At 39.6% G+C, this 21,315-nt stretch overlaps 1 protein-coding gene across 1 annotated transcript in view; it reads right to left on the bottom strand.

Moving 5' to 3' along the window:
* Positions 1–21,315, bottom strand: part of CEP85L (centrosomal protein 85L) — a gene marked incomplete at both ends in the record, with an annotated part of 110,612 nt that overhangs the window by 75,290 nt on the left and 14,007 nt on the right. The window contains one exon of the mRNA XM_079550192.1: positions 20,947–21,108. Within this exon, the coding sequence (XP_079406318.1) occupies positions 20,947–21,108 (162 nt within the window). The remainder of the gene's footprint in view (positions 1–20,946; positions 21,109–21,315) is intronic.

Here is a 21,315-nt window from a genome sequence, read left to right as displayed (position 1 = left end):
GTATAAATGATATTTTAAGACTTATACAAAATAGTTCTGCCTACTGACATTTCTGTCAAGTGACAATTTGCCTAGCAATATCTAGGCTAATAATAATCAGCTATGGAGTCCACAACTCCAGGAGAAAGACATTTTCAAAGAATCTTCTTAAGTCAGATCTGAGTCAAAAAATCCCACTCACATGAAGCTCATGTATGGAAAATGATTTAACATGTGAATGTAAAGGAGAGAAATGCTGTACAGAGGTAGGATGCTGCCACTCTAAAACAAGGACAGGTATCAGACTTGTGAACAAGGACAGCCTTACCAAAGTGCCACATTGTTCATAAAGCTGCAGGTGAAGCATGTTAGATTATTCAGCAGAGAGAAATAATTACAGCAGTCAATTACTGCAAGACTGTTTTCCTTTACTGTACTCAATTATTCTGTCATTGTTAGAGATGTGAAAATGTGGATCCATTAGAAGCCTATGAAAAAAATTGGCTAATATGATACTATATGGGAGGCTTTCTTTGTTTTGTTGTTACTGACACACACAGAGCATCTCATTAGAAATGGTGAAGAAAATAGAAGGTAAGCCCATTTCAGGCACTGGAAATGAGGCATAAATAACTACCATGGTACCAACATTGCAACAGTAATCCAAAATGAAAACTGGGCTTCTGAATCAGGTTTATCTGCTAAATTCATCTACAAAGGTTAGCCTAACCTACATAAAGTATTTCTAAATTACAAAACTGAACACGTTTGAATAGAAGTGCGTCTTGAAAGAACCACCTGTCTCCTAAGATACCATAAACTTTATTTATATGTTTTGCCACCTTATTTAAAAGAATCACAGAATCACAAGGTTGGAAATGACCTGCAAGATCATCCAGTCCAACCACCCTCCCATTCCTATCAGTGCCACAAGCTACTAAACCATCTCTCGTAGCTCCTCATCCAGGCGCCTCTTGAACACTGCCAGGGACGGCGACTCCACCACCTCCCTGGGCAGGTCATTCCAGTGCCTGACCACCCTTTGAGAGAAAAAGTTTCTCCTAATATCCAACCTAAACCTCCTCTGGTATAACTTCTTGCCATTTCCTCGGGTCCTACTATTTGCCTGGGAGAAGAGGCCAGACCCTTTTGCACCACAACCTCCCTTCAGGAAGTTGTACAGTGCAATGAGGTCTCCCCTGAGCCTCCTCTTCTCCAGACTGAACAATCCCAGCTCCCTCAGCCACTCCTCGTAAGACTTGTGCTCCAGACCCCTCACCAGTTTCGTTGCCCTTCTCTGGACACGTTCCAGGGCCTCAATGTCTTTCTTGTAGTGAGGGGCCCAAAACTGAACACAATACTCGAGGTGTGGCCTCACCAGTGCTGAGTACAGGGGGATGATCACCTCCCTGCTCCTGCTGGCCACGCTATTTCTAATGCAGGCCAGGATGCCGTTGGCCCTCTTGGCCACCTGGGCACACTGTCGGCTCATGTTCAGCCGAGCATCAACCAACACCCCCAGGTCCCTTTCCTCTTCACAATCATCCAACCACTCATTCCCAAGCCTGTATTGCTGCATGGGGTTGTTGTGGCCAAAGTGCAGAACCCGACACTTGGCCTTGTTAAACCTCATCCCATTCATCTCAGCCCAGCGATCCAGCTTATCTAGATCCCTCTGCAGGGCCTCCCTGCCCTCAGGCAGATCGACACAACCTCCCAACTTGGTGTCATCTGCAAACTTACTCAGGGTACACTCAATCCCTTCATCTAAGTTGTCAATGAAGACATTAAACAGGATGGGCCCCAGTACCGACCCCTGGGGGACACCACTTGTAACAGGTCTCCAGCTGGACTTCACTCCATTGACCACCACCCGTTGAGCACGGCCCTCCAGCCAGTTCCTTATCCAACGGAGGGTAAAACTGTCCAAGCCATGGGCAGCCAGTTTCTGCAGAAGGATACTGTGTGAGACCATGTCAAAGGCTTTGCTGAAGTCTAGGTAGACTACATCAACTGCCTTTCCCTCATCTACCAGTTTGGTCACCCAGTCGTAGAAGGAGATGAGGTTGGTCAAACACGACCTGCCTTTCATGAACCCGTGCTGGCTGGGCCTGATCCCGTGGACAAGCTGTGTGATCTCTCCCAGGAGGATTTGTCCCATGACCTTCCCTGGCACTGACGTCAGGCTGACAGGCCTGTACTTCCCCGGATACTCCTTACGGCCCTTCTTGTAGATGGGAGTCGCATCAGCAAGCCTCCAATCCTCTGGAACCTCTCCAGTCAACCAGGAGCGCTGGTAGATAGCCGAGAGCGGCTTAGCGATCACCCCGCCAACTCCCTCAGCACACTAGGATGAAGCCCATCCGGTCCCATGGATGAATAACGCCCCCAGTCCAATATAACCAAGATTCCTAAAGACGCAACATAAACAAGAAAGCTCTGAACCCTTTGAACAATCTGCCTTCCCAGCAGTACCTGCCTCCCACCATGAAAAGACACATGTACCTCTTTAAAGGCCTGTCAACTTTTAGCATTCAGCATTTATGCTATTTACTGCAGCACATGCACAGTTCAGAGCTGGGCTACAGGATAGTGCTGTGAGAGTACACGTAACAAACAACTGGCAATCACAAAATTGTAAAAATATAAATGTAAAAAATATATATAATAAAAGATAACATCTAAAATGTAGATGCTCAACATAAAGGAAAAGAAATGGAACAGAATAGGAAAATCCTATCTCATAGTATTATCTAATCCTTCTTTTCCAGCAATCCAAAGCTATTTTTAAGCACCAGTTACGTAACTAAGTAGAACGATTTCTAGATTAACAGGTTCTATTTTTTCCCTCCCAGATAAGAGGATAAAACAATATTTCAGAACAGCAGTCACGCAATCAAGCAACTTCATTTTGCTGAAATGAAAGAATAAGTGGAAACTTCTGCCACAGGGTATTTTTTTTTTTTTGTTTTTTTGTTTTTTGTTTTTTTTTTCCACTTGAAGTCCAGATGCTAACTTGCATTTGCCTTATATGAGGGCTGCCTAGCCTACAGCTTCCAATTCCATTTTCTTCAATGACAAGCAATGAAGATACACTGAAATCAAATATGCCCCTAGGAACATCATTAAAAGCAATGGTTAAAGGGAAAAAAATTATGCTACATATGACAAGATACCTGTCCTTTATTTCTAAATCGTCTAGATATTCAAGCTACAAATACTATCCACCTCAACAGCTACCAGATAATCCCTCTGCTGGAGTTACTTCAACTCCACGTGGAAAAGACTGTCCAAAATATGGAGTAACCAAGCCCACCTGAAAAAATCCACCGCTTTCCTCCAGGGAGGTAAAAACCCTAAATGTTTTCATCCTCTGTAAAAGAACATCATCAATGGGAACATACCTATCCCTCCACTTTCCTATACCAACAGAGGCAGAAGTTGTACTTTCTCAATTCTAAAGGAAACTTACGTATACTATTGCAGCTCTAACATTCCAGGTCCCACCTCCAACACCAGCGCACTCACATGAGCTAATCTGATCCCTTACAACACCAGAACTACCTCACCTTAGATGTGAAGAGAAAGCGAAGTGCACGTGTGATGAAAAGGGACTCAAGGGACCAGAGCTGACTCTGAGCGTTCCCCCAAGCACTTTAATTCCATGCAGATATAACTGTTATTCTTGACCAACAAATTTATTGATCCTTAGCATTCTATATGTAAGTACAGCCATAAACAGTCTACAGCTTACTGTCAACTAACTTCAAAAGGTTAATTCCTACTTTCAATTCCCAAGGAGACCGGACTTCTTGGCTACATTTGGGATTATTCATTACTGTAGATTTAACTCCTGTCCTTATGGTCTTTAGCCTAAAAATACTACACTCAAGTTGGCCCGTGCCCCATTTGCTCACCACTAAGAAATGAACCCTTTGTCTCAGTTCAAGCCACCAAGAACAGCTCCTTCCAACAGCAACAGCTGTTGGAGCAGCAGCTTTCAGGCATGCAGGAGACAGACCTTCATCTGAAGCCTCTCTCAACCTTGTATACACTGCCATTTCCTCTGCTGACTTCTTTCTGCAGCAGTGAGGCTGCAGGCCCTGCATGGCAGGAAGACAAGGCACTGCACACAGCCTGCAGCCTCTGCAGCACTTTTTGACTAGGTGCTTCAGCACACCATCTCCCTCCCTGCCTGCCACAGGCACAGATCAGGCCAGGCAGCTGAATGCAGACAACCTGCCACTGCTACATGCCACTCAGAAGTGGTGAACACACGACACGCCATTTACTTCAGAGAATTTGGGTATGCTTGCACCAAACATTTCCGAGACAGAAGTCATCCCTATTAATCCCAAGATTCCACTGCTGCTTCAAGAACAACAAAACTTGCTGGGAAGATCTCTCACCTTCAGACGCTGGTCCCTGCATAGTAACAGAACAATGTATTACTATAACTTGTATTCAGCTAGAACTGGGCTACTGAGAACCCTGCACTGTTTCACAATAAATCAGATGATGTCATCAGCAGGTCACCATCTGAAACCCAGTTCAGGTCACGCAGGAGTAACCTTAAGCTACACTTGATCATTATTCTATAATCTAAAGGCACTTTTGGTGCTTCACAAAGTATTATTGTCTCCATTTCTCATATGGAGAACAGGAAGTGGAGTACTAAAACAGTTAGCCTGATGTCACTCAGTAAACCTGACTTGTTTTTACTCACTGTTACCTACAACAAGCAGCACTGGTAGCCAGGAATTCTCAGCATTATTTTACAGTAACCAAAGACTTAGTATTATGAAGAGAAGTTGACTCCCCCACTACTAACAGAATGTCTTCTGAAGACGCCAGTGGCAAGCCAAAGATATTAAAAAAAAAAAAAGTCACAAAAAAAACACCCCATAAAGCTGACCATAACATAATAAACAGATGCAGAAAAATCTGTTTTCTTGTACCTTTTTTTCTGGCCTTCACCATTTTAACTCTTACTTCAAATCACATAGAATCACAGAATTGTAGGGGTTGGAAGGGATCCACAGAGATCATCGAGTCCAACCCCCCTGCCAAAGCAGGTTCCCTACACCAGGTCGCACAGGTAGGCATCCAGGCAGGTCTTGAACATCTCCAGAGAAGGAGACTCCACCACCTCCCTGGGCAGCCTGTTCCAGTGCTCCGTCACCCTCACTGTAAAGAAGTTCTTGCAGAACTTCCTATGCTGCAGTTTCCGGCCGTTTCCCCTTGTCCTGTCACCATTCACCACTGAAAAGAGTCCAGCCTCGCCATTCTGCCCCCCACACCTTAGATATTTATAGACCTGGATCAGGTCCCCTCTCAGTCTTCTCTTCTCAAGGCTGAACAGACCCAGTTCACTCAGCCTTTCTTCATAAGTGAGATGCTCCAGGCCCTTCACCATCTTTGTGGCCCTCCGCTGGACTCTTTCCAAGAGATCCTTGTCTTTTTTGTACTGGGGAGCCCAGAACTGGACGCAGTACTCCAGATGAGCCTTATCAGGGCAGAGTAAAGGGGGAGGATCACCTCCCTCGACCTGCTGGCCACGCTCTTTCTAATGCATCTCAGGATGCCATTGGCCCTCTTGGCCACAAGGGCACACTGCTGGCTCATGGCCAACCTGTTGTCCACCAGGACACCCAGGTCCCTTTCCGCAGAGCTCCTCTCCAGCAGGTCATCCCCCAACCTGTACTGGTGCATGGAATTATTCCTCCCCAGATGCAAGACTCTACACTTGCTTCTGTTAAACCTCATCCGGTTTCTTACGCCCAGCTCTCCAGCCTGTCCAGGTCTTGCTGAATGGCAGCACAGCCTTCAGGCATGTCAGCCAATCCTCCCAACTTCGTATCATCAGCAAACTTGCTGAGGGTGGCCACTATCCCCTCATCAAGGTCACTGATGAAGATGTTGAACAAGACCGGACCCAGCACCAACCCCTGAGGAACACCGCTAGTTACAGGCCTCCAGCCGGACTCTGCGCCGCCAACGACGACCCTCTGCGCTCAAATACTTCTGTATTTCTGACACATCTGTGTCTGGCACTGAGACTGCCAACAACTGAATACTGTTCCATTTCTAATGTCTAATTTCTCTGCAGCATGAAGTAAAAAAATAACAGTTCACATTTCTGTGATGCCCACTAACAACCTTCTTCCAAGCCCTCCATCTTCTCCATACACACTCTGAGGACTTGGTTTTGATTTCCTTAGAGGACAGTTGATATTTTGAGCAAATGTGAATAATACACAGATAAAATTAGCTGTGTTAATTCAGAAACTATATTTAGAACTAAATCTTGCACTCTTAGGAGAATTTATGCACTGTAAAAAAAACAAGCCTCAGTCCAGAAAGGGACTATACTTGCTTTCACGTCCACCAAAGCTGCTACAAAATACAGTTTCAGAGAAGAAAACCACTGCCATTTGAATACTATTTCCCAGAATCTTTCCATGATACAGGAATATATATGCATATCTTAAGGGTTATCAGCATTTTCACCTGCTAGTAGACTGCACACAAAGCAAAGATGGTTATATAATCAGGTTTACACACTGTCCCTCTGAACCTGTAAGTCACTTTTTTTGGAAACATTCTGAAAATTGTAAGCCATTTGTGTCCTTACAAAAGATCTGATTTCAGCTATGAAGCATGCCTCAATAAACAGATACCAAATTAGGAAAGAATTGTATAATGTCCAGTACAGTCTTCTACCTTGGCTTTCCCTTGGACAAAATATTAAGTTCTGCAACACACACACACACACACACACACACACACACACACACACACAAATTAACAGCAGTTTATTCTTTCCCCATTCTTTCACTGGCAATTCACTTAAAAGAACTTTTTTTATCCTGAAAGATATCTGACATCTTATGTAGGTGTCAGGCAACCATTCGGTCCTCCAAATCCATATTCCCTGGTACGTAACTCAGCACACACTGCAAATGACAAACAGTCTCACATTACAACACCTGATCCCCTGCATAGAACAGAACTGTAACCATCATTTCTACAGTCAGTCAAAATGAAAAAATGCTAAAGCATTCAAAACAGAGAAAAGACAAATCTCTCTTCTCCTCAGAAAAGTTCTGGGGTTTGCTCCATCATTCTAAAAAGAAATTAAAAAAAAAAAAAAAATCAGATTGGTACTTCAGTGTCTACCAAGATGGATTACCTACCACCTGAATGCTGGTTCAACATCAACATCCCTCCCTAACGTACATCACCAGCATTACTGAAGATAGGTTTCAATTTAAACACAAGAATTGCAGATTTGCTATAAGTGCTACTGTAAAACTTGTGAATACTAAATTCTTTGAATTCTTTAATACTTTGAAATGCAGCATTAAAACACGAAGGGTTCACTGTTTATGAACTAACAAGCTTGAACAACAGCAATCAAAACTAAGCTTTTCTTTAGAAGATTTGATGATAACTTCTCTCTGCAGACCACGAAAATTAGAAGACAGTGTTTGCCCATCCATTTTGTTTTCCAGTGTGCACAGCTGTGAGTACAGAGACAGAGGTGGAGACCAGAGAATGTTTCAATTGCTGCCTTTGATAATGGAAAGAATTTAGTGTTTATAAGTTTATTTCCAGTTGTTGGCTCATACATTGGGGTATTTATAGTACTCATCACTGTGGTATCCAAGCACATTAGCAGACTGCTCTGACCCATACAAAACAATGTAAGACTGCTTCTCCTCTGCTCTCCAACCTACTAGGAAACACCTTAATTTTGGTATTATGATCATAGCATGGTCAAAAATGAGAACCAGAACTCTTAAAAAGCTAGACTCAATTTCAGATTTGCTCTTTTAAATATAATAAATAAACGCAGGCAGTAAAGTACATCATAAAAACTAGCGTGAGATAAAACAGCTTACCAGGATCTGCTCTCTATTTCAGAGTCAGCTCCATAACCACTAGTTCACAGACTCTGAATTATCTACTTATAATAACTATATTCCAAAATATATATGTAATTCTCCCTAATAATGTTAGTTATTAAAGTTTTCTTTCACTCCAGAGAAACACGAGAGAGCCATTTTGTGCAATGCAGTATGTATGTTTTCCAGTGTTACTTAATAGCACCAGTAAATCCCTAACATAGCAAATTGTAATGGCATTTAGCCCACATCCAAGCTACCACGATGAAATCTGAAACTCTGCAAAGGGTAGCAATTTTAGAAGCCACATACAGATCTTCCCATCATCACTCAAGTGGTGGAAGGCTATTAATGCACTTTAGCTTTAAAGAGGTCGACACAAATGATTTTAGAGAAATCAAAACTAGCATGCTTCACATTCCATAAAATACTTGTAAGATAAATAAATAAATAAATCGACCACAGCTCAATTCCCTTTCAAGTCTTGTAGGCGAGCAATTGTAGGCAGATCAGGCCCAATTATACACTGAAATATTAGAACACTGGAAACAGCATAACCATATTGGTAATAAAATTGTAAATGCTGAATACAGGAATGGCTTCTTAACAAAAAGCAGAAAGTAATTTTTATACTGCTTAAATTATATACTGCTATAAATTATACTTATAATTTCTGTACTGCGGTTTAATTTAAAGATTTTAATTTTATTCTCATTTATTGTAGGCTAAAGAGATAAGTGATGTTATGAAAAAAACGTACAATATCTTTGTTATATACATAAAGGCACACAAACTCTCCTTGCCTATATTCATAAATGTACCCATACAAGGGCATACAGAAAAGAAATGAAGTAACTTAACCAGCCTAAAATTCAGCCAGTTTCAGAGGAAAAAAAATAATCCATAATTCTCTAAGTCTCTCAGTTCTCTAAACCTGAAGCACAGAACTCAACCATATTTGTCAGACTCTTTATCAAGTCCTACAGTTACACCACAGGCAATGAGAATAATAACCACTCATTTAAGAAAATGGCTAAATAACATTTTTCAACTTTTACAGTAAATGAAGGCTACACTATTCCCGTGGGCATATGAAATTCTCAGAAGACTCCATAAACAAGAACCCTTGCCAGAAAGTCACATTTTATTATTTCTGCTAGACAATGCTACCTGCCAGAATTAGGTATATGTTCATTTATATCCCTAGAATTGCTTCCTAATCTGAATTTCCATTTTAATAAAAAAATGTCAGAAGTACCATTTAAGAGCCTGGGGGTTTTTTGCATTCTTTAGCTCTCTCCAAGATAACCCATCCTGATTTCCACTGAAAAATTAGAGATTCTTGCCCTTCTACTCTGTGCTGGTGGGGGCCTCACCTGAAGGTACTGCATCCACGCTGGACTCCTCAGTACAGGAGAGACACAGACCTATTGGAGTGCATCCCAAGAAGGGCCACAAAATGATCCGTGGTGTGGAACACCCCTTCTATGAGGACAGGCTGAGAGAGCCTGGGGCTGTTTGGCCGGGAGAAGAGAAGGCTCTGAGATGACCTGATAGCGGCCTTTCAGTATCTAAAGGGGAGCTACAGGAAAGAAGGGGACAAACTCTTTAGGCAGGTCTGCAATGACTGAACAAAGGGAAATGGTTTCAAGCTTCAAAAGGGTAGATTTAGTTTGGATATAAGGAAAAAGTCTTACAGTAAGTGTGGTGAGGCACTAGAAAAGGTTGCCCAGAAATGTGGTTGATGCCCCATCCCTGGAGATTTTCAAGTCAAGGGTGGGTGAGGCCCTGGGCAACCTGATCTTGCTGTGCATGTCCCTGTTTTTTGCAGGGGTGTTGGACTAGATGACCTTTAAAGGTTCCTTCCAATACTATGGATTCTACAGGTCTATGAAAAACAACATGAGAAGTTACAGCACAGACTATAAAGCCAGAAGTCTGGCCAGAATCAATCTTCACATTTTTTCTTTAATAAATGACCACTGAACAAATGGCAAAGTAGAAACTGGAGCAGTTCTGTCACTTGTGAACTCCATGTACAGCTTGCCCAGCTGAGCACCCTGTACAGTCATTTACTGTAGACCACACAGCATCAAAGAGTAAGGCAGTTTGACTCTAAAGTGAAGATGAGAGATGTTTCAAGGGAAGGCCTAAGTGATAGAAAGCATACTTATATTGCAAACCGCTTCAACTCAGATATTTCTCCTTCCTCCCACACAGCACATCACTACTGGGAATAAAAATAGGGGCCATCCATGGGAGGAACTAACTATCAGGACTACTGGTGCTGGTGGCACTGGTGAGAGTTGAACAGAGAGGGGAAAAAAGTAACGTAAGATAATGGTAAGGCATATGTCACAAGGACAGCATATTGCCAGTTCTACCAAAGTCATGAATCACTTAACTAAGGATTTCCTGAACAGCAGATACAACACAAATAATACTAGCAGATATAACGCTATAAGTTATACTAGCAATCTCCACAAAAATTACTTTTCTTCACAAGGGATACTTTCAAGTTTTATTTTTTTCCTCCTTGCCTACATAAGGGAAAAAAAGAGTTACTCTTCCACAAGCAGTACCACCCAGCAGAACACATTTTCTTTTCTAGCTTGCAAACTCACAGGAGAATCACCATTTCTAAGACTCCATGCCCATCAAACCTACAAAAACCACCCAGCATCCTCTTCAGTTACAATCCAGAAGACATTCAGTGCAGTAATAAGTGAATGGTGACATTTGAAATTCATTCTTTGAACCATCCTATTAAAACACAGAAGTTAAAGCCCAAGATCTCAGCTCCATGCTCCTTTTACCAAATATCTGTACCAGAAGTTTGCCAGTCCTTATTTCCACCAAAACAACAAAAAATCTCCAAGTCCTTAATATTGTCTAAAAAAAAAAAAAAAAAAAAAATTTCAACTTGATCTTTTAGCCATTTGAACATACCTAACATTTAAGGATGACACCAGCTGATTTGATTATGGGCCCCATCAAATCCATCTCCCTCTTCTTCTACACATTTCCAATATATTTTTAATGCACTTTTTGAGCTAACTAAAATTAGAATTTGCCACCATTTTCAACTGCAAAGAATGAATAAATGCAGATGCTCCACAGAGAGAAAGAAGGGAATGCTTCTAGCTACACTAATTCTCAAAGGAAAAGCTTAATCTGAAAGCATCCCTGATCCATTTAACAATTTCCTTTGCAGCATTTGTATATAAGTTAGAACAATAAGCATAATCCTATCCAGAATTTCTAAGCATTTCAACAGTAGAAGTTATAAACGGGAGAACTGAAAACCTCCTGCTACTTCATACAAAAAAAGTCACTGTTTACATTAGCCTAGAAAAATTCTTCTATTTACGAATGCAAAATATTTTTAGCTATTGACAGTGATAGGCTAAGCTCTGATGGAAAAGGATGTGCCACTAAGAGTTTATCATAGCTCCTACAACTTAAGAAATATACACATGATGTTCAAGTCTGGTTCACAAATTCACATCAGGAATAAAATCATCCTGTATACTTAAGAGTAGCAGCCCAAACACGAGGAGTTCTTCAAGTCAAGACATAATTATATATAGACACGTGTACACACAAAGTAAAGATACAACATTACGTAGGTTTATGCATTGTTACATGACTATATATAATAAGAAATAATATTGTGTTGTATATTCCTATCTTATTTTTTATTAATTTTTAAACTCTGCTTTATACTTATAGAGGTAATGATTAAGCCAGCCCATAGTTCTGGCCAGTAAAAGAATAAACAAAACCAGAAAGAAAAAAAAAAAGGCAGATAGTTGTATTTACTACTACTATAAGCAACAATAATAATAATCCAGCAAGTCATCACAAGGGAAAAGAAAAATATTGTAACGTAAGGATCACAAGCAGGGAGATACATTTATGGATAATCATGTCTTACAAGTTTTTGTAAATACTAACACCTGCTAGGTGTATTTCACTTTTACTGTGCTTTTTCTTCCTTCTGAAGGAACAGCAATGGGGAGAAGTACAAAGAGAAGAGGGTGCAAATCCTGAACTACAGAGTGAACAAGAAGAAACTGACCTTAAAATTAGAACTTTTTCTTCCACATCTTTTTTTAAATAACACAGGCTCCTATTAACCCATAGAAGTAGACTGTTAGCATGCTCGTCAGTCTGATCCTCCATTATCTTAACAGTATCACTCGATGTTAAAAATAACCTGGATTTCTTTTAAAACTACTAGCTATTCTGCATGGGAGTAAAATGCAAACTCAATCTACAATCTTCTTTATCAAATCAAGATCCCCTTTAAGGAAAACACTGTTATGTATCTGTACCATTGATGAAACACAGAAAAGGCTGCATGAAAAACTATCTGCTGGGAGTATGTTTTCACATTACAAGTAATAGATTTCAATAGTTTTCTTGCCAATAATCTTTCTCCCTCTAAAAATACACAGCTTTACCTATGCATCTAGATTGTTTGTTTTTAAAAATCTCAAATTAGTAAGATCAGAAAGAAAAGCAATATGTATACACAGAAGATACTCTCCAGATGTACACAATTAATATTTTTGGCCAGGGTTGCTTTGAAGTGTTTCTCTGCAGAGAAGGCTAGAAAATGCATTTAAAAGCAGCTCATTACATAAATTGTACCTGTTTTCATAAGCAGAACAAAGCCTGAACTTTTCAACAAATTTCTAAGGAAAGTTTCTATACAAGCACACATAAAATTGCAGGGGAAAGTCATTTTTAATGGAAGATAATTTCAAAATAGCCCAGAGGAATACGAATAAGCTCACCTCTGCAAAGCCTCCACGTGGTCAGCTGGTGAACGACTTATTACAAGCTGAGGGGGTTGATGGCTTACTTGGGGATCTCCCAGGAAAGAGAAAGTTCGCGTATTTTGTTTTAAAAAACAAACAGCAACTAAAAAGAACAACACAAACTAAGCCAAACCAAGATACAAGCATCCTCTCAGCACAGCCAATATTCCTCCATCCACAGGAGGATTTTTAAGAGAATTTCCTTCAGAAATGCCAAAGATCTATATCCAGACAAGAGATCAAACTTTAAGCCAAATTTTAAGTAAAAAAAAAAAAAAAAAAAAAAGTTTGAATAGCAGCATGTAAGGCTTACTACACAAATAAAAATATACCTTTAAAATACACTTTCTTGAAGTTGAATTTTTTTTCAGTAGCATAGAAAAAGCCAAGACAAGGCAAAAAGAAAAACCAAAAAGGTAATTTCTGCATTGAGACATATCCTGCAGTTTTCTCAGCAACTAGCTTAAAATTCCGACAATTCAGACATCATATCTGTAATCTGCAGCATCATCCATTAGCTCTTTTATCATGAAGTTACACAGAAAGTAAAGAGAAGAGCTCCTTTCAAGTGGAACAGAGAGAAACGAACAAGGGCTCCAAATCTCACCCCGAAATGAAAAGGCTATTTATTACTGCACCTCAATGACCGTTCCGCAGCCAAGAGGAAAACACAGAGTCTCCAGTTTTTGTTGTTGTTGTTTCTTTTCCTTTCCTTTTTTTTTTTTTCTTCCTGGCAGTACTAACACTACCAATATTGTCTCTATCTCTACAACAGAGCCACAAAAACACAGTCCTAAGCAACAAGTTCATTTCAGCTCAGTACTGAATTTGGTGCAGCTTTGAACTCAGAAAACAAGTGCTGAACCTCAGACCAGGTCACTTAGTGCTGCTTGGCACACCCTAACGAATTCAGTTAGTATAGTTCATATGGTAGAAAAGTTCATATCTGCATTTTATGTGACAAAGACTATTCTTCAGACTACGTACAAACTTCTTACAGATTTCTTTATATTGACGTATAGCTCTAGTGCACAGCTATAAAGCTAAAATTCAGATGTAGGAATATCTACCTGGGAAATGCTCTCACCTCTACTCTCCCAATGTATTTCATACAGATTCCTCTTAATTCAAAATCTGCTTGGATTTAAGAACCTTTCTCTTGCACCTCAACTCTAAATACTCACTACTGGCTAAAACAAAGAACAATAAAGCCAAAAGGTACCCAACAAAGGAGTTAAATTCACTCAAGCTTCCACAAAAAAACTAACTAAAAGCCTGTGCACTCTCACTATGAACTGACATTAATGATCAAATCCTTTCACACCTCCTTTCACATCTACTTGTTGTGATTCTTTTTCAAATACTTTTGTCTAATATCAGTTCACGATATGCTACTTCTGTATTTCTAGATCAAAATAATAATAAAACCAAAAAGCTTTAAACATGGTTAAATCAGCTACTAAAGACGATTAAGTGTACCTAAGGCAAGATACAAATCTTAAAGTGCTCTAAAACTTTAGTAGAACTACTTGGCAACACTGCAGGTCACAGATTTCAGGTACCACAGACACATACTGAAAGCAACCTCCATAAGCACCATGAGAATGCAGAATAACAGTATGAGAATATGAACATCAACTGTAGGTTTTTAAAAATCATCTAGAGACAACAAGAGCAAAAAGAGGGCTAGCATTGAAGCAAAATATTCTGCAATTAACTGAAAGACAACTAATACCTGTTGATAGCTCCATATAATATAAAAATATAGATGAACTCTGTCATAATCTCGACTCAAAGTTTTCATAGATTCACATCAGCCAAGTATACACCTACAAATTTTCCAGAATTAGGTTGTCTCCTTTCAGTGGAGAAGAAGTGACCTCTGTGTAGCTGAGTACACTTCTACAATGCAGACTTCCTCAACCAAAGCTGATACACAAAGACTTCCTCCCCCACCCTTTAATAGGAAAGTAGAAAAAAAATCTTTTTTTTTTCTTTTTTTTTCTAATTGTGTTTCCAGTGGGGGAGTCCACCAATTTTTCTGTCCAAGTTTCACTGAGTAAAAAGATTTTAAGACAAGCAAACAAACAAACAAAGAAAAAAAAAACAAAAACACCAAAGCAACAGCTTTAACTGCTTTAAAAACAAAGCAGTCACAGCTCCACTCTCCCTCTCACTTCCCCTAACCTGAAAGAAGTTAGTGAAGAAGGAAGTGAGATGAAAGGAGTAAATACACTTCATCTAAGAGTGGTCTGCACACTGTTTTTTTTTCTTGCTGCCCTCTTTATGATGCCAAAATTGATTTAAGAAGTCCATCTGACTTACCATAGAAGCACAAGTGAGGTACCGAAAATGAATCTCTTTAACAGGGAGCTTTTATACTCTGCTTCAAAGCATTTTACAAAATTCTTTATTGTTAGTACTGAGATCACAGCTAAAATAAAGGGCGATGCTAAATATACTAGATACTGCACTTCAAAAAAAAAATATAGCAAGAAAAAGATTTTATTACTTGCATTAAGGTAGAAAATCAGTTTTTATTAAATAAAAAAGAAAAGAAAAGCCCTCCAGAAATAGGCAGTAGTATAAATCTGTTGAAAATAACACAAAAAACCAGCAGGGATTTACAGACATTTCTACAGAGGATACAACCAGTTTTCTCTGCTATATCCCAACGTAGAACTCCAGGCAGCACCAGAACATTTTTTTTCTTCAGCAAAAGTCTCTGAACAACCCACTGCCTACATCCCAAACAACTAGAGGTAATCCACCAAGAGCACTATGTTGCCTACTGTGGAAAAGATTAAAGTGGGGTCATGTGATTTTTATTCCAGATACAGCTGCAGATGCTGCTTGAATACATACATTGAATATGGAATAGTATCTGAATATGTTTCTAGTGTTTATGGCTCAAAAGGTTCCTTTCATGCTGTTCTCTGAAACTGATCTCTAATGTAATTCCTGCTTTCTTCAGGAGACCCCAGGTTACCTAGCTGATGAATGCAGGCCAGAAGCTTTCTCTAATTTGACAACAGCAAGGAAAATGTGAAATCCTCCATAAGACCTCTTAGCAAAGATGCAAATTTGGCATGCTCAGGTCCCACGGCACTAACCTAAATATAAAAAGAATTACTGTATGATGCTCCTTGTTTTCCTATCAGAATGCCAAATATTCACCACACTCCGAAATACAGATTACAGGACATATTAAAGACAACTTCCCTAGATGTCACCTTTCCTGGTATTTTTTTTTTTATCCACAAGTCTATAAATTAGAGTTTCATATCACATTCTACTTAGAAGCTCTGTTCCTTCTAATGCTTACATAGTTCTACCTTTTTAGTAGCAGGAGCTGCACTGTAAATATGAATGCATATTAAATAATTGATGTATTTTCTTCACAGGACAAGAAAAAATACCCTAGGGATAGAGAGAAGGCAGGAAGGAGGGTAAAAGGGTATCGCGAAGATCCTCTGAGAAGATTAAATCATATAACAGACTGTTAAAACTCGAGTGACAGCTGCAGGGACCTTCAGGTGCTGGGATGTAAATATAGCAGAAGCCACTCCACCAATGAACCCCATAGCATCTGCTTACAGAGCTGGTCCTCCCCAAAGTCCCTCCATACTGTGGAAGGGGATAAGGTCCCAGTAGTGTGCACAAAGAACTGGCTGGGAAAGACAGCGTGGGTTATACTTTCCTTGGGAAACGGCAAACTCATTTGTGGGGTTTCTGTTGCTCAAGGACTTCTGGTAGTAATAGAGAAAAGATGGGGAAATCTAATGCGTATCTCAAGAAAACTGAATCATGTGTGAAAATTACCCATAGTTTGAGTTCTTCAGACATATGATGCTCTACAGACATTTGAGCCAATTTCTCAGTCACTCAAGTGGAGACTTAATTGCATATTTTTTTCTATCCACTCCTAGTAATATGTTACTAGACTTCTCAAAGACCCCGTGTTTCAATTTTGTTTGAACTCTACAGAAATAAAAAAAAAAAAACCCACCCAGCCAGAAAATAGCCAACATTTGAGCATTCAGTACTTATACTCCACTAAGAAATACATTTTCATTGTAGTAAGGAACAACAGCACCTCTTCTACAAAGAACAGAGTTTAATGCAAGCTTAAGAGAAGCACACATTTCTGATCGTCAGGACAGAAAATATCCAAGTAACACAATAAGGCTGACACACAGAGGGTGGGATGCTTCTCCAGAATGTGAAACTTGGCAAGTGGGGAAGAAGGAAATCACAGAAGAATGATGCCAACTTCATTATTTTCCTCTCACCAAGTAACTGAATATTTCACCAAACTTATACCCCTATTTGCCAGGATCCAAATGCTAAAAAACTGACCCCCACTTAGAGAAGTCCAACGATTTCCTCTGAAAATCCATCATCTCCCAAAATCACTGAGCAGAAGACAATGAACACAAAGTATACATGCCAGCTCTCAGGATCCTTCTGCTACCGCACCTTCCTGACTGACATTAAAACAGATAGAGCGAGCTAATATTGGAGATATAACATTCTCAATCCCATTATCCTTAGCAGCATGCTAAACAAAACAAGAACTCTAAATTACTCATAATTAGATTTTACCTCCTCAAACTCTATTCAGCTTTTACCAAGCTACATTCTGTAGCTACACTTGTAAGCTTTTCCACCCCCCTTCCACTCCACAGTAAAAAGAAAAATGAAAAGAAAAAAGTGCACATCATACCATGCTAAGGTCCTACTGAAAGAAGGCTTGATATAGGAATATTAAACAACTTTGGAGCTGCCTGTACCATGCCTCCCTGGCATACAAAGAAGCACTACAATTCAACTGAAGTAATTAGATTTTTTAAAATCAGTTATCAAGGTAACTTGTTCAGTAAAAGTGACAGATCAGAGACTCTTGTGGGCCTCATAATATTAAATGATAGAATAGCAACTTGTTTTAAGCATTCAGAAAAAGTCCTGCCTATTAAAATGCACTGACAATATAACAAGCCCTATGCAGCAGTGCTTTAGGTTATGAACAGACCTCGTTTATTCAGATTTCTAAATGAAAAGAGACAGAGACACAATGAGACATCCATCTTACATCACCACTTCTACCAACACATATAAAAAAATAAATTTAACTAGCAGAACATTAACTTCCCAGTGAAGTTGTTATAACCCTGATCTTCTAAATTCAGTCCAGGGCTCCACGCTCCACTTCCTTCCACTTTCTTTCTTAACAGAAAGAATGAGATTTTTCAGAACACTAATGGCATTCAGTGTCCAAGAGTAAACTACACAGTCAGGATAGCACAGGATAAGATGAAAACCGTAATAACACACCTTGTTCACTAGTAGAGAAGAGTTTAAAAATAAGAGAACTTTGAAAAATCCAATGTACAAATCTTTTCCTCCTGCTACATACATTTGTGGGGGATTTTCCCCTCCTTCAAAAGCTGAACTGTACCCACCCAGCACTCAGTGGCAGGAAACAAACAAAAACATCAACAACAACAACAACAAACTATTTACAGAACGAGAAAACACCTTTTTACATTAATTCTTAAATTAAGAGCACACTGGATTAGAAATTTAGATTTATTCTAACAAAACTAACATCCCCGCATTTATGGTTGCTAAGATTTCTTCTCTCAGATTCCTCCAACACACACCAGCATTTCTCACCTTCAGCAATGAAACTCAACTAGTCAATACATTTTCTAATTTTCCTACCTTTGCAAAATATAAATCTTTTGTGATTAAATGAGTTTCAGTGGTGGTTATCTTAACTCATGCCTTTGACAAAACCCATCTCTCCCCCAGACCACAAATGTTTAAACAGAATACAAGAGCGGCCTGACACTGTTTTCTAAACCTTGCACTTTCCGAAAGAATGAATGCTTCTGAAATAAAGTATGACCAAGCACATGAATTTGAAGGAAAGATAGGGGAATAAAAAAAAAAAAAAAAAAAAACACACACACCAAAAAAACCCCCACAAAAAACAGATTTAAAATGTATTTGATCTCCATTCCCCATGCCAGTGTATTTACAAGTTACTACACATCAGCACAAACTAATCCACCTGAGATTTCTATAATTAAAGATGTTAATATTAAATTCTGAAATTAAATTTTTGCTTTTTAGTAGACATAGTAAAAAGGAAATAGCAAGACCACATTTCACTCTCTAAGCATTGTTAAAAATTCTAATGATCTGCTGAGAAAAATTCCTCTCTACAAAATCCCCAAGAGATGTCCAAAGCAGCACATTGAGAGCAGATGGCCAGCATCAAGCCTGCAATTACCAGTCTGGCCTGGCAGTCCCGCAGATCACAATATTCTTTTCTTTTTGTGGGTGTGGGGAGGGAGCAGCTGGAGATGTAGACAGCTAGGTATCATAGGCAACTGCACTTTCCACTAAAAATGTACATAGAGTCAACATCCAATCCTGTCATACACTCCTTCCACTATCTTTCACTTTACATTTCCTTCTTTTCTCCTTTAACGTTTTCTTTCTGCTAAAAGTTTCTTAAACAAGGTGGCAGGAAACATAACGATAAAGAAAAATTGACCATTGCATTTAAGTACCATCAAATACACAAACTTCATAAACCAGTTGCTGCCATTTTTCCCTCTTCACTTTCTATCTGAGAAACTCCTAATACAGCTTGCAATAATACTCTACACAAAGCACACAAATGGTCAGAGTCATTGGATAGCAACAACTGACTTTCAAACTTGTGGCTGCATCAGTGTCATCTCCCTCCCCACCCCCATCAAAGAACAGCTATTTTGGTCTCCTCAGTCAGGAGAACTATCTGACGAAGAGGTGCTGTTTCATTTCCTTTTCTTACTCCCTCCCCTCAGATGGTAAAGCCCTCAAGAGAAGAGACAGAAAAAAAGAAGCAGGCAAGAATGGTTTCAATTCAGATACTGCATTTTAAAATACTGTTCTACAACACATGGGCAAGTCAGCTTGTAAATACATATACAGTAAGCATGAGAGCTCCCTACAATTCCAATAAAAAAGAAAAAAAAGCAGTAAGACTTCCGTATTAATAACCATTTAATATTTCAATTTTATACCAAAGAACTTGCATATTTAAATAAAAACATTTTGCCAAGCCCAGTAAAGGTTTAAAAATAAAGTACGTGGAAAGAAAGCTGTAAGGAGTCTCCGACAGTTCCTTTCTAACTGATAGACAAAACAGGAAGAAGGGCAGCAGACAATTCCCTCATCTACTAAAACTAACCAGTGTTGCAATAGCTAGACCTCTCCTCAGGAACACTCAGCCCTCGTGTATATTATCCTGTTTTTCATACAGTACAGCATCCTTGTCTTCACTTCAACTGATTCTCCTTGTGCTACCTCATTTCAGCTGTCCACTTCTCCACACAGAAGAGCACTGGAGAAAGTTATACTACAAGCCTACTTTCATTTCTCTTACTCTTGAAAATCTTACTGGGACATGAGGCTTCACAAGAAGGCAATCTCAAGCTCTCCTCACTGTCTTCTCTGCTCCTCCCACTTTCACACGTCATAGACAGGGCTGTAATTTTATGGAGATGCTGCTGCCTTAGAGGCTGAAACCTTACCTAACAAGAGCAACTTAGACGAACCATGATTTAATACAAATTGAGTTTTGACAATCTTTAGATACAGTTGATATGCCCCCAAAAGATCTTTGATTAATTGGCCTTCTAAAGGTACCTCAGTCAGAAAAGGAAAGTTCAGGGGGGTGTGATCCTATGATTAGGAGTCAATTCCATGCAGTAAAATGCAAACCTGTTTCCCCAAGAGAAGTAACAAACTGAAGAATAGTAACCCTGTTTTCCAAAAGTCCCAGTAAGATTTCATTGCTGGCGTGCATAAAAATGTGAGAAAGCAGTGCCCCAGCTCCTAAATTTCTTTCTTCTGTTTTTACCAGCTGTTTACCAAGCACCACTGCACAAGATATTATTTCCCTGTTCAAGTCTGGCACCTCTTCTAACTGCAGCTATCAAAAGATGAAACAGTTACCAGCTTTGTTGCAGAAATGCAAGTTAATGAGCACAACTCATGCAGAAGTAAACTAATTAAGCCTTGCCAAAACAAAGACTTGGTCCAGTCAGAAAACTATAGAACTGCATGCTCTCGACAGCTCTGGAAAAAAATCACCATGATCTTCAGAAACATACCTTCAAAACAGTTTGGATCGTTTCTCTCTCAGAAACATCCAAAGTTTAACAGTGTACACTCACCTTCCACACTATCAGAACAGGAGGTACCAATCCCAGTGTCCCCGCTGTCGGAAGCTATACTGTGTCTTCTGACAGGATTGCTTTGACTGCTTGACGCAATGGTTGCGGACTGCCACAGGGAATCAGTACCAGGTAACCATCCCACAGAGGAATAGTCTGAGCCTATAAAGAAGGAAGCCAGAAGTCTGTCATTACAGATACAGAACAGAATTCAACAACAAAATACCTGTCAAGGTGAAAACTGAGCCCTATCTTTCACAGATGAGTTTTGAAACAATCTGTGCCAATGTTCGGTTTTCCCTAAATTACAGTCCTTTTGTTAAGAGGAATCTTTCCAAGAAGGTCCAGTAAATACGCTTTTACTACTTA

Source organism: Tetrao urogallus (assembly GCF_951394365.1).
Source record: "Tetrao urogallus genome assembly, chromosome: 2".
NCBI classification, from domain to species: Eukaryota; Metazoa; Chordata; class Aves; order Galliformes; family Phasianidae; genus Tetrao; species Tetrao urogallus.
This window is presented reverse-complemented; position numbering and strand designations above follow the sequence as displayed.